General features: G+C 45.1%; 2 protein-coding genes across 2 annotated transcripts; one reads left to right on the top strand and one right to left on the bottom strand.

The window, feature by feature from the left end:
- Positions 1-1,525: 1,525 nt before the first annotated feature.
- On the bottom strand, positions 1,526-11,005 carry EIF3L (eukaryotic translation initiation factor 3 subunit L). Its single transcript, XM_057388154.1, has 13 exons — positions 10,885-11,005; positions 10,749-10,797; positions 10,443-10,653; positions 9,785-9,864; positions 9,470-9,531; positions 8,133-8,202; positions 7,376-7,449; positions 6,364-6,535; positions 5,957-6,111; positions 5,007-5,177; positions 3,531-4,028; positions 2,494-2,574; positions 1,526-1,760 (listed from the first exon to the last, which is right to left on the bottom strand). Exons 1-13 carry the CDS (start codon positions 10,915-10,917, stop codon positions 1,722-1,724), a joined length of 1,695 nt encoding a protein of 564 aa, XP_057244137.1. The 5' UTR covers positions 10,918-11,005; the 3' UTR covers positions 1,526-1,721.
- Positions 11,006-11,245: 240 nt separating this feature from the next.
- On the top strand, positions 11,246-20,683 carry ANKRD54 (ankyrin repeat domain 54). The gene is made up of 8 exons (XM_057388165.1): positions 11,246-11,529; positions 11,889-11,936; positions 15,951-16,049; positions 16,531-16,602; positions 17,004-17,051; positions 17,171-17,295; positions 18,151-18,258; positions 18,911-20,683. Exons 1-8 carry the CDS (start codon positions 11,286-11,288, stop codon positions 18,983-18,985), a joined length of 819 nt encoding a protein of 272 aa, XP_057244148.1. The 5' UTR covers positions 11,246-11,285; the 3' UTR covers positions 18,986-20,683.
- Positions 20,684-21,502: the final 819 nt, after the last annotated feature.

The following is a 21,502-nucleotide window of genomic DNA, read 5'->3' as shown; positions in this document are numbered from 1 at the left end:
TCTAATTCCAACATGCCAAGCAGATTGTAAACAAACCAAATCCCAGTAACACACTGGATTCCTTTGCTATGCTATGAACTACAATTGATCATGGAGATATCTGCCAGGGGTTCTCTTGTTACATATCACATCCATTTGAGCACATGTGCAGGCAAAGATTTAGGCTTTGGTTAATAAGAAAGTAGGACAGTTGCTGTTGACAGCTGTGCTTACTGTGTTGTTGTTGGAAAATATACAGAAGGAAAAATGCCAGCTCTAAAATCAAAAAAGAGCAGATTCTGCTTAGTATGAACACRGCTTCCCACAGGCTGCTGCAATGCAGTGGCATCTCAGTCCTTTAATTTCTTAGTGATATGGCTGCCTCAAACCCTCCATTACTGGAGGCAGTGAGGTCCTAGCATCCATAACACTAAGAGCAGCAGCTAGAAGGCCAACACGGCCCTTTTAATCTGTGTTGCCTGTACCCTGCCTGCCTGGGTTGCTTGACTTCGTGATGGGAAACAGTTTACTTCTGAGCAGTATCTAGGACACTCCAGAGTCTAGGAAACCTGACTCTCATTCAAATACAGCATATAATCCAACAAAGGCTAATTATTCCCTATGTCTAAACAGAATTACACACAAAGCCAAACTGGACTGCTAGGACCCCTCTCTCAGTGGAAAGGAATGAGAGGGAGAGGTACAAAGAGGCAGACAGTGAATCTGACACAAGCTTTCTATTACACATGCAGGTTTTCATCTTGCACCTGTTTCTACCCCTTARACACCAAACTATTTAAAGATGGTGAAACGGAGAGAGGGTGTGGAAGGATGCAATTCATTCTTTGCATTCTCCTCCCCAGTACTTGCAGGTCCTTGATTCCCTTTTATGTGACTGATTTTCAACATTTTTCCCCCCCTTTCAAGGCACTGCAAGTTTGCGGCTGTAGGGATAGGAAAATTTGCATTTAAACAGTTTAAATAAATTAAAGACCCTCAGGGAGTTTTCCAGAGAAAGTGAACTCAATTAAATTAAGGGCCAGGTCTCAGGCATCACTTTTGCTGAAATAAACACAACCTGCAGCAAACACATCTCATCAGATGACCAGTTAATATTGGTTCAATGTTTACAAAAATTCTCCCCTCTCTTTTAAAAACATGATCATCCAATTTGGAGCATTTCTACTTCATAGCAACTAAAATAAAAGAGGGAAGGAAAGGCAAAAACGCAGCCTTCTAAGAAAGCAACTACAGCTCAGGTCTGTTCAACACATGGGGTAAAAGCTAAATGGAATAGTATTAGCTTGTACCTCTTTCCATGTCCTGTGAAGACACTGTGGAACAGCTCATTTTGTTCCTGTTAATCACTTCTGCAGCCTTCCCTGCTTGCTGTGCACAGTGAATGTACAGAGCACCTAAAGAAATCTGCTTCCTGTTGTTACCTGCAGCAACAGACCAAAAAGAGTACAAACCAAAAGCAGCTGCCCGTTGTCAACAGATGCAGTTATATTCTTCCACAGAGGAAAAATACAGGAGTACAAATCAGGAAAATTCCACTAATTTATTAGATGTCTTGTCCTTTGTAGGATAGTTTGAGCCAAATAAATCTTCACATTTAAATACAAAAATTCTTCGGAGTCACACRAGATTCCAGAAATGCCAGAACCCTGAGCTCCCCTCCCTTAACACAGAGAATAATCTCTCCCACCCACTTCTCTGCCCAGGCCTGCATTGCRTCCACGTTAGGGTCTCTGGCCCATCTTCTTCAGGGTTCGGTTCAGCTGGAATGAGAGAAAGCAAAGGTCAGAAAAGTACACWGTGATTGATATACACTACTGTTCCCCTCAGCAGACTTTATGCAATGCCTCTTAACTCCTTCCTCTCCAACTCACTGACAAAGAGAGCTCTCAAGCAAGTGCAGTGTGTCAAGAAGGAAAATAAGGAGAACTCTCTCCTCTCCAAGACAGCAGAGCAAAATGCGAGGAGAAAAGAGGATATAACTTGCAGCAGTGGTATCACAACCCTGTATCAAATCCCCAAATCTCAGAATTTTATCCTCTGAGTTTTCAGTGCGGAACAACCTCTGGTGGAGGAGAGTGAAGCAGTGACAGAATATCACCTCCTGGCCAAGTGCAATGCTGAAGCCATGCTCCAGAAATCTTTGAGGCCATTTTCTAGAGCCATAGTTATAGTTACAGATACAATTTTTGTTGTGTTACTGCTAGGTACATTGCATTTATCTAGGGACAATGGATAATGTCCAGTATTCCTGGACAGTAAAACYCTCCTCCTTTTCCAGTGTGGCTCACTTCTCACAAAAACACACCATTCTTCAAAGGCCAGCAGCTGCTGCTTAGAACACCTGCCTTTGCCCAGTGCCTTACAGAGCCAGGGCTCAGTCCAGCATGGAATTACACAGCTGTCTCACAAGTGTGGACTCTCAAGAGCCTGCACAGCACAGTTCTTGCCCCATGTTTCCTGCAGTGCTACACAGCTCTCCCGCCCAGGCCTCACCTCCTCAAACTTGTGGATCTGCCGGATGAAGAAGTCCCCGTAGCGTCGAGCGACCTTTGTGTCTGCAATATGGATCATGTCCTGGGAAAGGAACAGCACAAGATTTGGAAATGGACCGTGCTAGCAGGGAGGCAGCAAGAATTGCCACACATAAGGATCAGCCTAAGGGGCTTCACCCCAGACTTGGTTCAGCATCACACATATCTGACCTGTGCTAGTCCCATAACAATATTCCATTTTCCATGAGCGGTCTTTCCTAAACCTTTGCCTGGGATGGGTGCCCAGTTAACGCTGTATTTACTTTCCACGTTCTTACCCCTTCTACTTTTTTGCATGCACTTTCGCAGTTCCAACCCCAGYTCATGCTTCCCTCTTTTCAGTCACACTATACACCAGGAGAGCTGGGCTGAGACACAGCATGAGACCTTGCAAGCAGTGTGCTACAAGGACCAAGAACAAGGAGCAACCTGGTCTTCCTAGCAAGAAACCTAACAGTTACTGCTATCTTCTTTGAAAATAAAGTCCTGCAAGACTCTTTGTTATACTTCCTGCTGCTGGAGCTCCAAGGGCATATGGTGACAGAGCCACACCTTGTGTTTAGATTCCTCCTAGAGCAACCTTAGCTAAATTCTGCTCCAGTGCAAAGCAGACCCGTAACGTGACCAAGCAACACCTCTGCTTTGTCAAATAAGGGAGAGATGAGACGGGGACACCCCACAAGTACAATTCTACCTGACACACCACCAGCAGCATTATCTGTCAGTCAATTACCACCTCCCAGACCACTGACAGTTTCTTCTGTCCTGGGGAAGCGTATGTTTTCTAGGTACACTGATTGCTAAAGCTGCCTGTGATATTCGATCACTCTTCACCCAACACTCTTTTTATGCAGGGCTGTAACTTCATTGTGGGCAGCCAAGCTATACATGGCAATGGAAGAAGGAATGCTTCCCACAGAATGGAGCAAAACTAGGTGCTGCCAATTGCAGAATTCTTGGGTGAAAGAATTTCCCAGCCAGCAAGTGGCAGATACCAACCTTGTCAATATAGAAGTCAACCTCAGAGGCAGACTGGAACTCCCCATCCAGGGCAGATATGCCACTGGTCCATACCAGGTTCTTCATCTTGTGCTTGAAGACAAGCAACTGGATACGGAACTCCTGCTCTGTGAGGTCTAAGAAGCCAGCCAGCTTCGCCACAGGCATGGTGGTGTAGAGCTTGAGGAAGCTACGGATGGTGGAGAGCTGGGCCTGCTGCTGAACCTCATCAGCAAAGACCTTGAGCTGCTGCAGGAAGGGCTCCTTGTGGTAGTTGGGGTGGACGTTGTCATAATTGGGCACCACGGGGGAGAGGAACTTGGGGCAAGCGTAACTGAAGAGCTCCTCATAGACCTGTGCATCGCCCTTCTGCATGCGCAGCATCTTGTCCCCGTACTTCTCGCGCAGCTGCAGGTGGATGCTCTCGTCTATGCGCATGGGGTACATGGTGAGGGCGATGGCCAGCAGTGCATGCATCTGCTCATTCTGCTTGTTAATCTGAGACAGAGAGGAGACCCTGTCAGCCCCACAGCATGTGCTCAGGCTTTAGGGTGCTCAAGGGAGCTGGGAGCTGCACTTTGCATAGGAAGATTCTTTACAGAGAGCACTGATGGTCCTAATGCTCAAGGGGGACAGCACAAAGCAGTGCCTCTGGGCAAAGCAGATGGATGAATGACAGACATATCAAGGCTCCTATTAAAAAAAAAACTGGGCTAGACAAAAGGAAGGTGCAGAGTGAATGCATCCAGAGCCATGTAGAACCCAGATGGCCTGGATGTGTTTGATTGTTTTGGTACAAAAACATGAAGAGAAGATAGACAGTTTAATAACATCTGGCAAGAGACAGTTATCAGGGAGGTGAGTGATGAAAAGAYTGAGAATGAAAATCTGAGTGTGGGATGAAATAGACAGCTGTGCGGCTGCAACAGACACATCAAATTTTTGAAGTGTCATGGAATTAAGTCAAGCAKGATATGGCTAAAAAAAGAGTTAGAAATTAATCATAAGGATAAAAAGCGGACATCAGGTAAAACAGGCATCAAAACCAGTCGTAAGACAGCTTAAGTAGAAAGGAGCTTTGTTACAGCTATGTCTGTGAATGATTATCAGATAAGGGAAATGTATCTGACAATGACTGCAACGTGAAGTGCAGGACAGGACTAGGAACATAAGTGAGTCTGAAGGAACATCAACAAGAGTATTATTAGCAGCTGATACTCATTAAAAAACCTTSCTAGAGGCAGATGGACCTGGGACAACAGTACGGGGAACACCCAAAGTAACTAGTGACATAGCTAAGAGAAAATATTGTCATCCATAGCAAAGGAGTTCAGAGGATCCCCAGTCACCACCACCAGCAAAGTCCAGGAARATAAAGCTGGACTATTAGACAAAAGCTATCAAGTGACAGTGGAGGAACAGGAAAGAAGACAGCAGCTTTCGCTTTTGGGAAGTCTAGTCTATTCTATCTCTTACCATCTCATATTTGTAGGTGGTTCTCTGAAACATGCTCTTGGTCCTCTGGATGTAGAGGAGGATGTTGGCAAAGACACGGATGGCATCCTGGTAACGCCGCATCATAAGGTATGCAAAGCCTACGTAGTAATAGGTGGTCACCTGGCACTCAGGAACCCGGGAGTACATGCTCTGAGAAGGAAGGAGTAACATCTTATGTTAGAGGGGAGACAGCAATCCAAACTGTTTGCTATCCAGARTCCAACCACCTCTGCTTTCACTCCCATCCCAAATATAGAAAAGAGAGGGTTAATTCAGGATACCTCACTTCCCACCCACCCCTGCAGCAGCTTCCTCACTGTTTTATTAGATCATCTAATTTCCTATGTTTTCCAGTTTCAGCTTCCTGCAAGCAGAAGACTCCTGCACTGTGCCTAACATTGCTCTGCTCAGTTCCCTTTCCCCCTATTTCATTCCACATCCTGTGCCAGACAGCACATATGTAGATCTGTGCCAAGCCCAGGCTCAAGCCCATTGCAGCTAGGCTGTATTATTAACCACAAGCAGCACCCAATCTGAAGGCAAAAACACACATGGTGTGAGTGGGCACAGTGAGAACGGAAGTCAAAAATATGAGAAAGAGCCACTGACAAAGGTAAGAATGGTGTATTCAATTCAGGCAGTTACCACCGCACTAACACTTGCAGTTCCAACAGTRTTCTCTGTAACAACACTGCCTTGCATAACACAGCAAACCTCCTAAAAAACTAGGCAATTGTACTTCAACAGCATCAGGAATTATCATATGGCTTGATTTAGTGCCAGCTGTGCTCAATTACAAACTCCTGACAACCACAGTGGATACAAACAGTTCATCAGCTGGAAAATTCAATATAGCAATTTTTCACCAGCATATTTGAGCAAAGGCATTTACAATACTGCAAAAGAAAGGTTACAATGTGTTTTATTACCTTCTTGTTGAGCTCGATGTTCTCCAGCACCTTGATGGCTTGGTAGTAATCTCCCAGCAGAGAGTGCAGACGCAGCAGCCCTACCAGGCTGAAATAGCCCAGCATCTTGTAGAGGGAGTGGCGCCCATATTCACCAGCCACACTTTCAGGGTCACCTAGGAAAAAAAGGAACCACAGTGCCATCCTACAAGAAGTTACCCTTTCAATACTTTTGTGTTTAAAAGCAAAGGGAGCAAGGCCTGAAATGCAATCACTGGCACTTCTCACCTAAGGCCAACAGAACCTTTGCCCAGCCAATCCATCGATTATGGGTTTGATCCAGCTTCCAAACAAAGTTAACCATGTTGGGCCAAATCAAAGCAAGGCAGCAGAGACACGAGTCCTGCTGGGCACCAGCCAAAGCTCACCTCCACTTGTATAGACCTCCAGCTGTCGGTTGATGTTGGATTTGTCCACCAGAGAGTGCAGCACATTAAGGACACTGTGGACATTCCAGATCTTGGGGTTGGAACGAAGGAAATCAATTTCCTCTTCAGACTTTTTGGCTGTTTTACAGCGATACTGGCTGAAAGACTGGAACTACAGGAAAAAGCAGAGATTCAATGATGAGCAGCTTGTTTGGAGATGCTCAGCTAAGTGCATTTAGCTTACAGCTTGTTCACACAAATGCATTACAATAAACAACAAGTTGCAASCAAAAACAAGGTTTCATGTGACATCACATTGAAATCAAAATAGCAGATTATACCACTTTTAAAGCACTTAAAAAATTACACAGTASAGAAGGAAAAGGCCAGGAGACAGATTGAAACAGAAAATGATCTCTTAAACAATTAGGACAGGCAAATAAACACAAATTTTCTGTCTGAACAGGCAGAGAACAACCAAATTGTGTTTGCATACACACATGTTTTTTCTCTACATGTACACATCATTTTAGTTCTCAAGCTTGACARGACAACACTTGAGGAATTCCAGGCAGCTCTATAATAAAAAGTTACAGAAAAAGGAATACATTCTCTATGGAGAAAAAACCAATAACATTTGACATCTGTACTGCTTCACTCAGAACAGTAAGTGGAAAAGTATTTCTTTATGTCAGGATGTCAGATCATAGCTTATTTCAAATCAGGTCATCAGTCTCTCAGTGCAAGCATAAAGGCCCTACTGACTAAGACAGAACTTCTGTTCTGAAACAAAAGTTCAGGACTCCTCAAAGAGCACCCTGTAATTTAAAAATCTGTACATTGAAAAGTACTTCATCTACCTGGTAACACAAGAGTAACAGTGATCATCAAAGATTTTCAAACTGCAATGGTACCCTTGCTATAGAAATCACAGTAAAGGAAGACACGGAAAATTTATACAACTAGTAAAGGGAAGGTCACCCCAAAATGGCAAAGTTTTATAGTCATGTACCTGGTATATGAATTCATCAATGATATCCCAGAGCCACTGGTTGGGCAGTTCCAGAGGAGCAGGGCCATCAGCATCTGCAGGAGAATAGATAAGAGGGTTAATACTTTGAGCAATAACATTTTCAGAACTGGAGGAATAGACAAATAAAAGAACACAAGAATTTCCCTGAAATAGGAGATGTAGCAACAGATGAATGAAGCTTCCACTAGGGCAGTGATATGTAGCTTTGACTACCTCAACTGCCTTCACTTTCAAAGACTGTGAACGTGCACAGGGTTAATCTCTAGAGTGTGACTGCTCASCAGCATCAACTCTCAGAAACTGCACACAGATGATAGAGGTTTATCCTAACTGATCCATTCTCCACATGAGGCTTGACACTAATATTTGTTCCAAGGGGAGTTAACAGTAAACAGTTGTGAAACACTGCAAGTTTTCTTTAGCTTACACTTTTATTTTACTTTTTACAAAAGATAGGTGAAGCAGTTCACAGCAAGACAGAAAGCTAAGTAAGTTTTGTTTTTTACAGTATTTCAGAAAGCACTGAAACTATTTCTGCTTTTTGTGGTTTTAAATTCATGGATGTAAATTGCTTTTCATTCAACAAACTCAAACATGCGAAGTTTATAGACTACCTTTCACTCTATTATTTATGAACAARTATTTTGCAGTTCTTCTGACCCTTTCTCCAGCTCTGCCCTCTCCATCCAATCTCTTTCTCCAAAACAGACAACAGAAATAAATTGCAGCAACTTACTGAGAATGTAGTTGAAGAGATTGCAGTAGTTGTAATAGGACTCAAATCTCTGCTCCAGTGTGGGCCCCCCCTGTGAAAAGAAGTCAGTACAGTCTCCTTCATTTCAAGCAGGGCAGGAGGGAGTTCACACGCAACAGCATAAGGACAGTCACAATAGCTGAAGAGTGCTAGAGCCAGTATTCAACTAGGACATCACCCAGAAAACCTGAAACTGTAGCACTATTGTCCCACAGAACAGGGATGACTTTTCCTGTACAGGTAGCTTCTCCCGGCAYGACTGAACAGTCAAACCTCCTGTAAATATTCTGCATTAACCTTCCCTGTTCGTCTCTGCTGTTCACACTTAAGAACTTTCTACTACCTTAATCAGCTTCCCTTCCTTCTCTACTCATGAGAGGCCTTAACAAACGAACAATTCTGTTTCTGGACAGCATTTCTAAACACTTTGACCTACTGGTTCCTGTTTCAGCTGGAGACACTGAGTCTGAGAATCACTAACAGCACAGCWTGAGAAACCAGTTCCTCTTGTTAAAGCCTGGCTTGAGTTAACACAGTAGCCTTTTAAAAGTGCGCATTTCTCCACCCTCTGGTCCACATAAAAATTGCAGTTATTACTTATTTACCCCTAAGTCACTCATCTGTTCAGATTTTTTCCTTTAAGAACCAAATACTATAATTTTCCCACTGCTTTCAAAGCAGCTTAAAAAAAGGCAAGGTTTGTTTTGTTTCACAGAGCATTACTCCTTTCATTTCATTCTTCTCCATCCTTCATGGCATCCATATTTCCCTCTTCCATCATTGGGCTCCGATCCAATGTCAGGTTTTTAATTACAAATAATTCATCTTCCTCTTGTAACATCCCTTCTCACCCACCTGCTCATTTGAAGAACAGCCACAAAGAAACACACAAAAGCAATAAAAAGGAAAATTCAATTACCTTCCAACAGCCCCTTCTTCCCTAACTCACTAACCATTACATTTGATGTTAGCAACAAACAGCCTCCTGAAAACTCAGATCCAGTCTCCTAATTCATCTGAGCTACCAGGGAAACCTGTACACTCATCACCACCAAGCTTGAAGAGAGAGCTAACAATGCTCAGGCAGACAGTCAAGTCTTTCTTGCTTTTCAGCAATCAGTGAATCCTTACTATACTAAGTAAAGGCAAGAATTTTAAACTTCCCTAAAACCAACRTGACTTATAGCTCATGAACCCATCCAATCCTGTCTTGCAAAGATTAGGGGACCATTGATACTGTAGTRGCAATAAAATTTGACAAGTTTGCTGGCAGAGAAGCCAGCACACAGTCTGTAAGGAGACACAGGGCCAACACTCACGCTGACTTTGGCATAGATGTGCCTGTAGTACAGCTCCTTGTAAAGGATCAAGAAAACAGCATCTGGAAAAGATGACAGAAGGAGACATTAGCAAGCCACAAGGCCTATCAGCCTCCTGCCACAACAATAAAGGGAGGCACAAAAAGACACTTTGCTCAAGTCTGATTTCTTGACAGGCATCTGCTGAAGGAGCTGCCAGAGCAAACAAAGGCGACTGACTCAGGCAGGAACAACGCTGTGCCCCTGCTAATTCGGGATCAGAATTGATTCTATTCCTTCTTTCTCTGACAGCCAAAGAGAAAGTGGAAGACTCACCATTTCCAACTTGAGGAGCAATGGCCTCAGCCTCTGGCCATGGAGTATTCTTAAAAAACCTTTCTGTCAGTTTTGTCCAGCTGAAAGACAGACACACATGTGGTATGAGAAGCCACTTSTCTCTCAGTATGACAGTGCTGGAGTCAGAGATGACAACAGAGAGGCCCTGGACTTGGTGAAAGCTAAGCAGCACCACCAACCCCGGGTAGTAAGCCCAATKTTGAAGCAAAGAATAAGAATTGCAAACTAAGCAATCAGACTTCAATTTATTCCTCAGGCTCAGAACAACCCTGTGTGCCACTTCTGCATTCCTTTTATGATGACACAGCTACAAGCAGGAGTGGAAGCAGCTGTTGCGAAGAGACACAAGTTACACCTCACAGCTTTCTGACTAGCATGACTGAGATTCCCTTTTGCAGCCTTCCCACCTGTTAGGCCAGGGCTGATGCTTTTCTTCAGGCAGGTTACAACTCACCGACACTTATGTTAGCCTAATGGGCTGAATATATCTGGGGTTTATTTTTTTCCCAGTAATCAAACCAAGCCTGTTTTAAAGAAAGCCCAAGTTTGGAACGGCACAGGTAATAATCAGCCTTTCCTCTTAAGGGCATCACAGTTTAAACARCGATTTCCATTCGCTGGAAGGGTAGTACTATACCTGTTCTCATAAATGTCCTGGATCTCGTACACCTTCTGATCAATAACATCACTGGAAACACGGCTGGCCTGAAGCTCGTACACCTTCTGGTCAATGAGATCTGACACTGTCTTGTGGAAATACTGAATGAAGTTCTTGATCACTTCGGGGATCACCTGGTAGGTCTGCTGTTCGTATTGGCGTTCGTAGGCCAGGTCTTGCTTCGGGTCTCCTGCGGATAAGGAGGAGCAGTGAGGCAGCCGCCCGGCCAACAGACCCAGCCGGGCGCAAGCAGGCCCGGGGCGCTCTTGGGGCCCTCACACTCACCCGTGTGCATATCATAGTCATTGGAGTACGCGTACGGGTCGTAAGCGGCCTGTGGGGAGAGAGTGGCAATGAGTCCCCGCGAACAGCCCGGACACGACCCCCGCTCCCCCCCGAGCCCCCGCGCCTCCGCCCGCACCTCGTTGTCGTAGTCCTCCCCCGGGTAGGCCATGGCGGCGGCGTGCACGGAAAGGGCTCCGGGCGGAAACTCGGGCCCGGCCCGGCGCGGACACAAGGTGCCGGGAGGGGGGCACTGCGAAGGCTGAGCTATTTCTATTGGTTAAAACAACTGCCTGTCTTGGGCCGCTTGAGCCGTCATGGGCGGGCTGCGGCCCCATCCTCTATCTGATTGGGTAATACGTCTGCCCGTCAGGTTCTCCTGCGCATAGCCTCCACTTCCCGCCCCGCCTCTTTCCCACCCGCTTCTTCCCCATTGGCTGTATGCGCAGCTTGTGTCGCCGTCCATTGGCCGAGAGGTCACGGCCCGCCCTGTTGCTATGGTGACGCCCCGCCCCTCTCCCCGGATCGGGCCGTGACGGGATGGAGGGTGGCGGTGGGGCAGACGCGGCGCCCGGCGCGGGACCGGAACAGGGACCGGGACCGGAGCCAGAACCAGAGCCAGAGCCGCGCGTCATGCTGCCGTCATTGGAGCCGGGTGGACCCTTCGGCTACCTGCACGTCCTGTGGCAGCGGGAGGAGCCCGCGGGCAAGATCCCGGCCCGCCGCCTGCGCAGGGCCGCCCGCCTGCACCGCCGGCTGGGGCCTACGGGCAAGGAGGCGTACGGTGAGCGGCGGGGGGCGGAGAGTCCATGTCCCGCTCCGGAACCACCCTTCCTTCGGCCGGCTCCGAACGGGACATCGGGAGGGAGGTCCGATCTRTTGGGTGGGCGTCTTGGGAAGGCTTCTCCGGTCCTATCAGGGGAGGGTGCCCTTCAGGAGTGGGCGGGCTCGTGACCGACTTTGGGAGGAGACAAGGAGAACGATTCTTACCTGGTGTCTTCATCTCCTCCTTCCCTTCCTCTGGACTGAGCCAGCAGCAGTGTGACTTGGCCCCGTACCTGTGCTCGAGCACCAGGATGGGGTGTTTCAGTAGGGAAACGTGCCTTTTTCCTCTTTCTAATAATTATTTTCTTTATCCCACAGCTCTGAAAAGACTGCGTGAGGCTGCCAATAGCAATGATTTGGACACAGGTAAGGCTTCTATCAGTCCCACTTAGGACTTCTTRGRAGRGCAGCATATCAAAGACTCTTACTTCAGGATAGGAGGAAGAGGGTGCAGATAGTTTGTGGACAGGGTGCTTTAGATGCTTCAGATCTAGAAAATGCTTCTTTGAAGCCTAGGTTTGTTCTTTGAGCAGAGTGGGGCTGGTTATAGTGTTGACTTTTCCCCTACATCTAGTTCATAGTGTTAGTTTTCCATCTGCCTGGAGCTAAATCAGCACTGCATTGTTCCAGATGTTTTGATATGTTTTTTTTTACCCAGTTGTTAGCAGCAAGAGAATAATGTTTTTATTTGGGGGAAAAGTTAGGATCGTCTATGCCATACCCTGTATGATGAAGCAGTGTGACCCAGCAGGTTAGAACCAGGGCCAGAGATGGTCTCTTACCTTCTTCTGGTTTCTGCAAAATGTGCTTGTGGCCTGTAAATTCTACGTTAAAAATGTCCAACCTCAACAATACATCTTTTTCTCCCAGACTTTGTTCATTGAAGCATATCAGAGTTAGTTTATCAAAACTTGAAGTTTCAGTAGTTTTCCGAAGCTGTGTTCCTACAAAAGTAACTTATGATAACTTTGTGAGATGCTGGCTAAGAGCAATATGATAACACATWATTTATAATCAATAAATATATATTGATTATGTCTAAGCAATTAATTTAAAATACAATTAAAACCTTTAACTGAAACTATTTTAATGTTCTGTCATTTCCAACAATTCCCCCCTTTAGAAGTGACCTTAACTTTCCTTTAAGATTAGTTCCACTTAAATCATTAAGTGTCTAGCAAAACGTAAGACAATAAAATGCAAAAATTTCATTTGTGTCTTGTTATAAGACATATATCATATCATATATCATATATATCATTCATTCCCAATGAAATTCCAGATCAGGGTATTATAGTATTATATCAAAATACTATATTTTAATAGTATTTTGATAACTTCTCTTATTTTGTTGGTACAACAAGGAAAAGCTTCAGGCCATCCAGAAAATGTGTCAGCTAAAACCAACAGGTATTAATATCCCTCTTGTCCAAGTAACTCAGAAAAATCAATTTGCCTATTAACTCCAGGACATTTTCTTCTTGTTGTAGTCTCTAAAGGAGGTCTTTTGTAGGACTTTGGATTGTTTTCCAAACACTTACTGACTACACTTTTGATTATTCCTGTCATTTTTAAACTAATTACTTGATGCTTCACCTTTAATAGCTTCTGCTCTCCAGTGTATTTCTCGGTGTTTATCTTTGGCTACTTGTCTCATTGCTACTTGATTTACTACGTACGGTATCTCATTCAATTTCTCTTTATTTTGGCAAAATAACAGCTGTAAATAATTGTGGTAAACTACCAGGAACTAGCCATTTTTCTTGATTATCTAATAAACTGACCAGCAGAAGATACAATATTCTGTTAACTGTTTCCGAGTTAAAAAAATTTCTTTTAAACTCTTCCCAGTTGCAAAATACAACCTAAAGGTGAACATTTGGGTTTTCCCCCTCTTCCCGGTTCGAGGAGAAAAACTTAGTAAATATAAATTTCAGCAAGCACTAAAACTGGCAGTAGAGAGCGCTCTACGCACACAAATACAATTCCAATCACTAAAACGGCAGCMGCTGCGGTGCTAACGCCACGGGGAGAGATCGGAGCAAACAATCCTCACTTTAATAATTTACATTTACGTTACTGAAAAACAAACAGTACACACCAAATACTGTAAGATTCACAGTAAACCTACAACTGCTTSAACACTCTTACCACAAATGAATTTTCATACAAAGGCAATTTATACCTTTAGCAAACCTTACCACATTCCCACATTTTCCAGCACTAACACATAACATAGGCTTTAATAAGTACAGAAATATCTGGGCAAAACCTGTCCACAACGTGGTTCTTTGTGCAAGCAGCACTGTGTCCAACTAATCTGTGAACAAAGCAGAGGGTGAGGACTCGAACCACACCTTTTGATAGTCACTTATATAGTTTTACAATATATATAAAAAATACCTTTTTAGTGTTAGTGAGTAAAACATTACTTTATTGTTGACCAGGAGGGGTGTGTGTGGCTGACAAAATTCACATATTTCTCAAGGCAAAGGAATAAAACTTTTTCACTTATACATATTTAGCAAACAAAAAAATTAATGTTCATCAGTTCTAAGTTATATAATTCTCTTTCATTAATTAATATTSTGTCCTCTATTGGTTATTGATTTCTTGCTTCTCATGCTAATTAGTCCATATTTTTAGTCTTTTTAGTATCTTTTTCTTTCAGTAGGCACTTTCCAACACCTTTACTGAGTCTTTGTTAGTGTCTTCTTTATCTTCTGGTTTCTGCAGAGTCCTTGTGGTCCATAAATTCTACATTCCAGATGTCCAACCTCAGCAATACATCTTCCCCTGGTTTTGTTCATTGAAGCATATCTGAGTTCATTTATCAAAAGTTAATGTTTCAGTAGTTTCCCCAAGCTGTGTTCCTACAAAAGTACCTTATGATGGCATTGCTAAATGCTGGCTAAGAATAATTTAAGAATAACACAATGCGTATAATTTTTATATGTGTGTGTATATATATATATATATATATATAAATTATGATTAACTGAAACTATTAACTTCAAAGTTAATTGAAACCACTGAGTAAAATTATTAAACAGTTATATCGTTTCCAACAGGAGGATGAAAGAATGCAGCTTTATGCAAGTCTTAGTTTCAGTCCAGCTTGGATTTGATAGGCAGGTTCCTGTGTTTACAATCCTCTTGTGTTTTGTTTACTCTGCAATTTGAGGAAGTTGTCTTATGGTTATTTATTCTTCATCAACAAGTAAACATCTTTGCTGTTTCCTGTGGTGACACTGGGTGGGAGAGGTAATGTTCTTTCTACTTGGTTCAGGGGAAGAGTAGCTTAAGTGTTCCCCTTRAGGGCTCTTACTGAGGCACTGCAAATCTCCCTGTCTTTCTTCTGAAGTATCAAACATTCCATGTTAATGCCAATTCCATCTTTTCAGGTGATCCTTTCAGTTCTGTATCACACTGGGAAGTAGAAGGTGTACAGGAAGAAATTCAAAGGTGGCTATAATTTGGAAGCTGAGATGAATGGTGACTTTCAGAAGCCTTTAACAGTCTTGACTTTTGTAGAATATGCTGTTTCAAAGATCTCAAAATATAGTGAACCTGTCAGCATTTTTAACAGCTATGGAATGAGCTTTATTTTACACACCAATTACTGTATCAGGATGATCTCAAAACAACAGGAGTAATAGCCTTTACAGTTGCCCTTATACATGTTTAAGTGCTATTTTTATACCCTTAATCTTTCCAGCCTTTACTGGTATCTTTGCACTGCTCTTGGCAGGTCAGTACACTCCCTTGCCTACTTCCTGAACCGTAGCCACCATTGAAGGGTCATAGTCAAAACAGCTATGAAGAAGTGGCTTTTCTCACTATCTGTGGTTACACTGTGAAACTTCCAACCACAGGTCCATGTTGATGTGAAAAGTTTACACAAGTGCAGGAAAGGATCATGCAAATCCACAGGGAAAGCCCATGGAGAGGTACTAAGACTAGGATGCTAATTCTAGATTGGTAAGTGCCTGAAATGCAGCTGTCTAAAACTGAGACAGAGTTAGCCCCTGAGTTAGCTAACTGAGAGTTAGCCCCATATCCTTCCTGTTCTATTCTCTGGGCATTTGCTGCTGATTGTCCTTGGAGCTTGAAGATATGTCTAGATGGATCCTTAGCCGTTAGAGCTGTTGGCTTATCTTTTATGGCAATGTGTGGGAAGTACTGAAGGCTGAATCAGAGGGTGGAGGTTATGCTGCTTAGGCTGGTTCTGTTGAGCTAGGTTGCTGGTGGGAACTGGTTCAAGTCCAGTTGACTTAGTGGCTGACAGCATATGTGTCTACCCCCAGAAGAGCAGACAGCATTATCCTCTCTGAAGGTGCCCCCTCAGCTTACCTGCTCTCTTCTCTTTGGTGCTGTCAGTGCAGCAACTCTTGGAGGATGGAACAGACCCCTGTGCTGCGGATGACAAAGGCCGGACAGCCCTGCACTTTGCCTCCTGCAATGGCAACGATCACATTGGTGAGTGGRGATGGGGAGTTCTGTCTTCCAGCATCTCTGTGGCAGGGACTTGGAAGAGTGCTCTTTATTTTGATTCAGCACTTTGCAGAGGTTGCTGTTTTCTGTTCCTTTTGTGTCAAAAGTTGCCAGCTGAACTCTGATCCCAGTGTTTGCCATGTCTGCCTGCTGGAGAGAGAGCAGGACCTCCCAGTTTTAGGGCTGTACTGGTGCAGAGGGAAGGGTGTCCTTCCTCACAGTTCTTTGCTGCAGGAAGCCCAGGGGCAGTGGCACTGCCTGGCTTTSTGCTGGGTCCTTCAGCATTACTGTGCAAAACCCTGCACAGCATTACTGAGACAGGGACGTCTCAGTAAGGAAACTGATGAGCAAAACAGAAGCACCTGTAAGGCAGCCTACTGGCTCACACAAGGACCTGTGGCTCATGTGGGCCTGACCTCTGGGGCAAGAGGAAGGGACTGATGTGGCTCTGTTTCCTTGCTTCTAGTGCAGCTGCTTCTGGACCATGGGGCTGACCCAAACCAGAGAGATGGGCTGGGCAACACTCCGTTACACTTGGGTAAGTGCCACATAGATGAGCTTTGCATGCAGAGAGGTGAGGTTAATACCACCTTACTGTTCCTTTCCTCTCCACCTTTCTCTTGCCTGTGCCTCATAGAATGTATCCCCAGATGTAAGAATCCAGGAGGGACTCTGCACTTAATTAGATTTACTCCTTACAAATRTGTAGGGTCAGAGAAAAAGTTGGAGAAAATTGATTTCCCTCCTTCTGCCATCCCCAAGGAGTGCAGCATCTGTTCCAGAGAGAATACTCAGGCTTGAGTGTGAGGTTACCTTAGCATTTAGGCTGTTCCTCTTTCCCATGACAAAGAAGCCCTTTGGGAAGCAGAAAGCTCTGAGCAGAAACTCAGATTTTTGTTTGTACCTCTGAGTTGTGTGTCCTGTGTTTTCCCTCCCCAGCTGCCTGCACGAACCACGTTCCTGTCATCACCACGCTGCTGCGCGGAGGTAACATTTCCTCTATAACAATTACAGCTTGTCCCCTTCCTGCCCTGTCCTGTTGATACTCCCCAGGGACACCAAATCTTGATGGTAGACCTCAGTGTCCTTGCTCATGCATCCAACAGGGGCCAGAGTTGATGCCTTGGATCGAGCTGGCAGAACCCCACTGCACCTCGCTAAATCAAAGCTGAATATCCTGCAGGAAGGACTCTCCCACAGCCTGGAGGCCGTACGCCTTGAAGTGAAACAGGTAAAAGAAACGGTCCATGTTCTGGTAAGGTCGTGCAGCCCATGGCAGTCTCCTGCACTCTTTGTTGAAATACCTGTCTGTAGGCTCTTAACTGCTGTGGGAAGAGTTTGATTTTTCCTTTGCTTTTGAGACACCTTCCTTTTTCCCAGCCTCTACTCTCATTTTTCCTAGGCCCTCCCTTGGCTCTGGTAGTCAAGGATGCATTGAGTGTCTGAATCCTTGGGCTGTATGGAGCATTCTCTTTTCTTCATCCATCATATAAGACAGATGCCTTGTGGCAGGAGAAAGACCACAGCACGAGGCTGTACCTATGGCATAAAYGTGCTCTGTATTCCTAGCAGTCAACCCTGCTCCATTGTGTGGATACATGGAATAGGAAAGCACTCCTGGAGCTGCAGATGCGTGGGGCATGGGCCTCACTTTGGGAGGCACATAGCCACAAGGATTTTTATCCTCTGTGCACAAGTGGATCCTTCTGGAATGGGTAGTCCCTGCTCCTCACAGCAAGGGGAGCTAACTAGCCGTAAAGAAAAGCTTGGTGCTTTCAGGGCTAGACCTTATGCGGCTGCAGCTGGGCTTATCTCTCTTCCCTGTTCTTAAGCCAGGCACAAGGATCACAACTAGTCCTTGTGTGGCTGGTGAACGCCTGTGGTGACTCATTGGACTCTGATGCTGCCATCAGTGCTTGTGCAGTTGCTTTGCCTGTGTTTGTCTCTGGGGGTCATGTACTCTGCCATGTGCTGCAGCATCAAGGCTACATACTTGGCAATTCAACTGCAATTTTATTTTTCCTGTAAAGACACCCCAGCCTGGTGCAGCTCTCTGATGTTTGCCTCTTACACCGGTTTGTTTCAGATCATCCAGATGTTGCGGGAATACCTGGACCGTCTAGGGAGGCATGAGCAAAAGGAGCAACTGGATGACCTCTGCTCCAGGCTACAGATGACTAGCACAAAGGAGCAGGTAGGCAGCATTGAGATACTCTGACTCACCTCCTTGCACTGGGACTCCTGCATTTAGGAGATGGYAACTGCACCCCAATGCTCAAACTGGGTTAAGTTCGCAAGTTACGTGATGACCCATGGTACTCCTTTAGGTAAAAATTCAAAATGCAGAAAGCATCATTGTGCCTAGCAGCTCGGCAGGGAAGCTGAGGATCAGATGGGCTGAGGGCACAGTCAGTTTAAGGCCAGGATCAGCACAACCACATGGGGTTGCAGGGCCTGGGTTTTTTTTCCTACAAAAGACTGGTGTTAAGAAACAGGCTTAGAGGAAACAGCCCTGAYGCCATTGTTGAGTTTTGTGCAATGTAGCAACATGCTTGTATTTTAAGGACTGGCTAAATCACACGGAGTGGAGGTCAAGCATCACCCTCCTGAAGAATGAGTGGAAGCTCCCATTGCCTTAGATTAGGGCTTGTTTGATCATGAGGATAGTATCACTTCTGCATGATTGTTGGCATCAAAGGGATCCTGTCCTGGTATAAGCTCAGCATGAGCATTAACGGCAATTCTAGTTCAAGGGTGGTCCTGCTGTATGGGGATTTCTTCTGTGGTGGTGGGGGGCTGCATAGCTGCATTCCCCTCCCTGATGGCCCCCCRTATTCTTTCATCAGGTGGATGAGGTTACAGACCTCCTGGCCAGCTTCACRTCACTCAGCCTGCAGATGCAGAAGATGGAGAATACGTAATGGGCTTCCAAATCACCTTCCTGATGCTGCAGAAGAAGCCTTAAAGAGAAGAAAGGGAAGCTGAAGTTTGCTTCCCAGATTGCTGACTAAACATTTCTGCTAGGAGCCAATACTGTCAGACTGACTCTCCAGTGATGCTCAGACTCTCCAGTGATGCTCAGTCCCTGTTGGTGCGGCCACAGCTGTCCCATGGGGAAGCAACAGGCTTTGCACAACAGAGCAACAGAGAAGAGTGTTGCAGCTGTGACTTTTGGGTAAAAGAGCTGCTCTACTTTTTACCAGATGGGCTGGCAATGAATAGGGTACCCTTTCCAGCGGTATATTGCCTTCTCCTAAGTATGTAACTCAATGTAGGTGGTGGTCAATGCCATGTGCAGTCACCAGCCCCGACTAGTGCATTCAGCAGCTAGCCAGCATCACAGAAATGCTTGGAAGAGRCACCTTTTGCCACCTCCATACTGCCCAATTGCATGAGGGAGATAGCGAATGCCTTGAACAGCAGAAGGCTTTGTGCTATGAGAACACACTTTTAACTCTGCATGCTAGAAGCTGAGCAAACATACTGCCTTGAGAAATGTGCGCTAGCGTAATCCTCATCTCAGAGCCTGCTTTCACAGGGCAAAGAATGTGTCTGGTTACAAATGGGATACAAAGTTTTCATGGCTAGACTAACAGCTTTCACTGGACCCATTTTTTAAGTCCCTGCTGTCAGTGCTTAAATATTACAGTGTATCACTTGCAAAAAATMCCCAGGTACACTGCTAGCAGGTCAGAGCTGCCCTGATGAGAGGATAATGATAGGAGGGTGACAGTCTTAGCACAGTTCTAGGCAGACATCTACTTCTTGCAAAAAAACCCCACAATAACTAACTTCTGTGTTTTTTGTTGCTGGCAGTCTCAGGCAAGAGGTCCAGTTGTGACAGGAGGTATTGTGCATTCATATTGTGCAATAATATTGTGTATCGGGCTGGGGTGGAGGTGGATTTACCTCTGCCTCAGCAGCACCAAACCCACTGCTCAGCCATGCTGTGTCTCTTGCTTGTCATGGAGAGCCTTAAATGCAGTGTGAGAAACAAATTATGGCTTATGCTGGGAACCTGAAGTGATGCAGCTGTGAAGGATGAAGGGAAATGCTCTTGCTGCTCTCTTGCTTCTTAACCCACTGTGGTTAGCAATGAAGATTTAGATTGCTTTGTTTTGGAGCAGGGATCCGTGAAATCTCATTGGTAGGATACCAACAGCAACAAGGTAACATGAACATGCCCAATAGTAATCTGAGTTCCCACCTGTGTACTGCACCGTGGTGTGCTGGTAGCTATACCCATCCCACAGCTTGGAAGTCACTGTATTAGGATTCAGCTTAAACATGCAGCAGCCACAGTTTGAAACATTTTTCAGAGACCTTTAGGTCAGCATGCACTCTGATATCTGCCTCTTATCCAGGAAGAGGCTAAGTGGACCTCTGTTCAAAGCTGAGATACCAGGAATAGGCATGGCTTTTAGATGCGTTCATCTGTGGAGTGCTGGAGGACACAACTAGGGCCAACAATCTCACAGCTGAGCTGGAGCTGTCACTGTGCATCTTGACACTTCATTTTGATATGCTGGATAGGAAGGATGCCGAGAGGATGGGAGACAATCTGACCTTTTTGTATTTTCAACTTCAATAAAATCCTGTCAACCTTTTACAATTCCTCAGCCAAGTTGTCTTTTTCAGAGTGGTCCATTCCTTTTTAAGTCTGTTCCAGGCCTCATGCACAGCACAGGACTGSATAACTGTTTCTCTCGTGGCCCTCAAATCAGAAGTGACAACATGAAGTTGTTTGAGTTCAAACACCACCCTGTTTGCAGATCCAAGTACACAGTTGCTGGCTGACCTTTTCTGATCCTGGCTACCACAGCCAAGAAATCCAGACTTTAAATCTAGGTAGTTGCTGTGAAACCATGCAAATCAAGGAAAGAGAATCCCAGCAGGAGTGCTTCAAGCTGGAAGATGAGTTGTTTTGCAAAGAGGAAAAGCAGCCTTCCCCAGTTGCTGAAACTGTGCCTTGCCTCATGCTGGATTAAATTATAGTGCTGTGAAGAGAGGGCAAGGGGTTGAGGGGCTGGGGAGGGACATCTGGGCAGGACAGAGAAATCCCAGTATGGCCCCTATGTGAGGACCAGATAACCTTCATGCCCAGTCTAGTGAACTTGTTTTTCCCTTCGCAGCCCAGCCTTGATGTCCACTGTGTTKGTTTTGCTTGGCCCAGTTTTTGGAAGTGGGGGGGCCAAAAAGATGGCTCCTGTGAGAAGCTTCTGGAGGCTTCCACCATGTCCAGCAGAGCCAATTGCTGTTGGCTCTGAGGCTGATGGACATGCCACTGACCAAACCTGGGCTAATTGGAGATGGTGGTTACGCCTCTGTGAAAACATATTTAAGAAGAAATCAAAACAAAGGTGGTAGTCACAGTAGTTTTGCTAGAGGAGGAGGACGAGGCTGAGAATATATGAGGGATGCAGACACCAAGGTCAGTG

This window comes from Malurus melanocephalus, unplaced genomic scaffold (genome assembly GCF_030028575.1).
Source record: "Malurus melanocephalus ecotype Western Australia unplaced genomic scaffold, MMel_1.1 scaffold_17, whole genome shotgun sequence".
Taxonomy (NCBI): domain Eukaryota; kingdom Metazoa; phylum Chordata; class Aves; order Passeriformes; family Maluridae; genus Malurus; species Malurus melanocephalus.
Note: the sequence above shows the minus strand (reverse complement) of the source record. Positions and strands in the feature narration are given on the sequence as shown.

Coding starts and splice junctions, on each gene's coding strand:
- EIF3L (XM_057388154.1), bottom strand. CDS start 10,917: ATGGCCTACCCGGGGGAGGACTACGACAACGAG. Junction 10,654..10,748: donor TGACTATGATATGCACACGG/GTGAGTGTGAGG, acceptor CCTTATCCGCAG/GAGACCCGAAGCAAGACCTG. Junction 6,112..6,363: donor GGAGGTCTATACAAGTGGAG/GTGAGCTTTGGC, acceptor TTTTTTTCCTAG/GTGACCCTGAAAGTGTGGCT.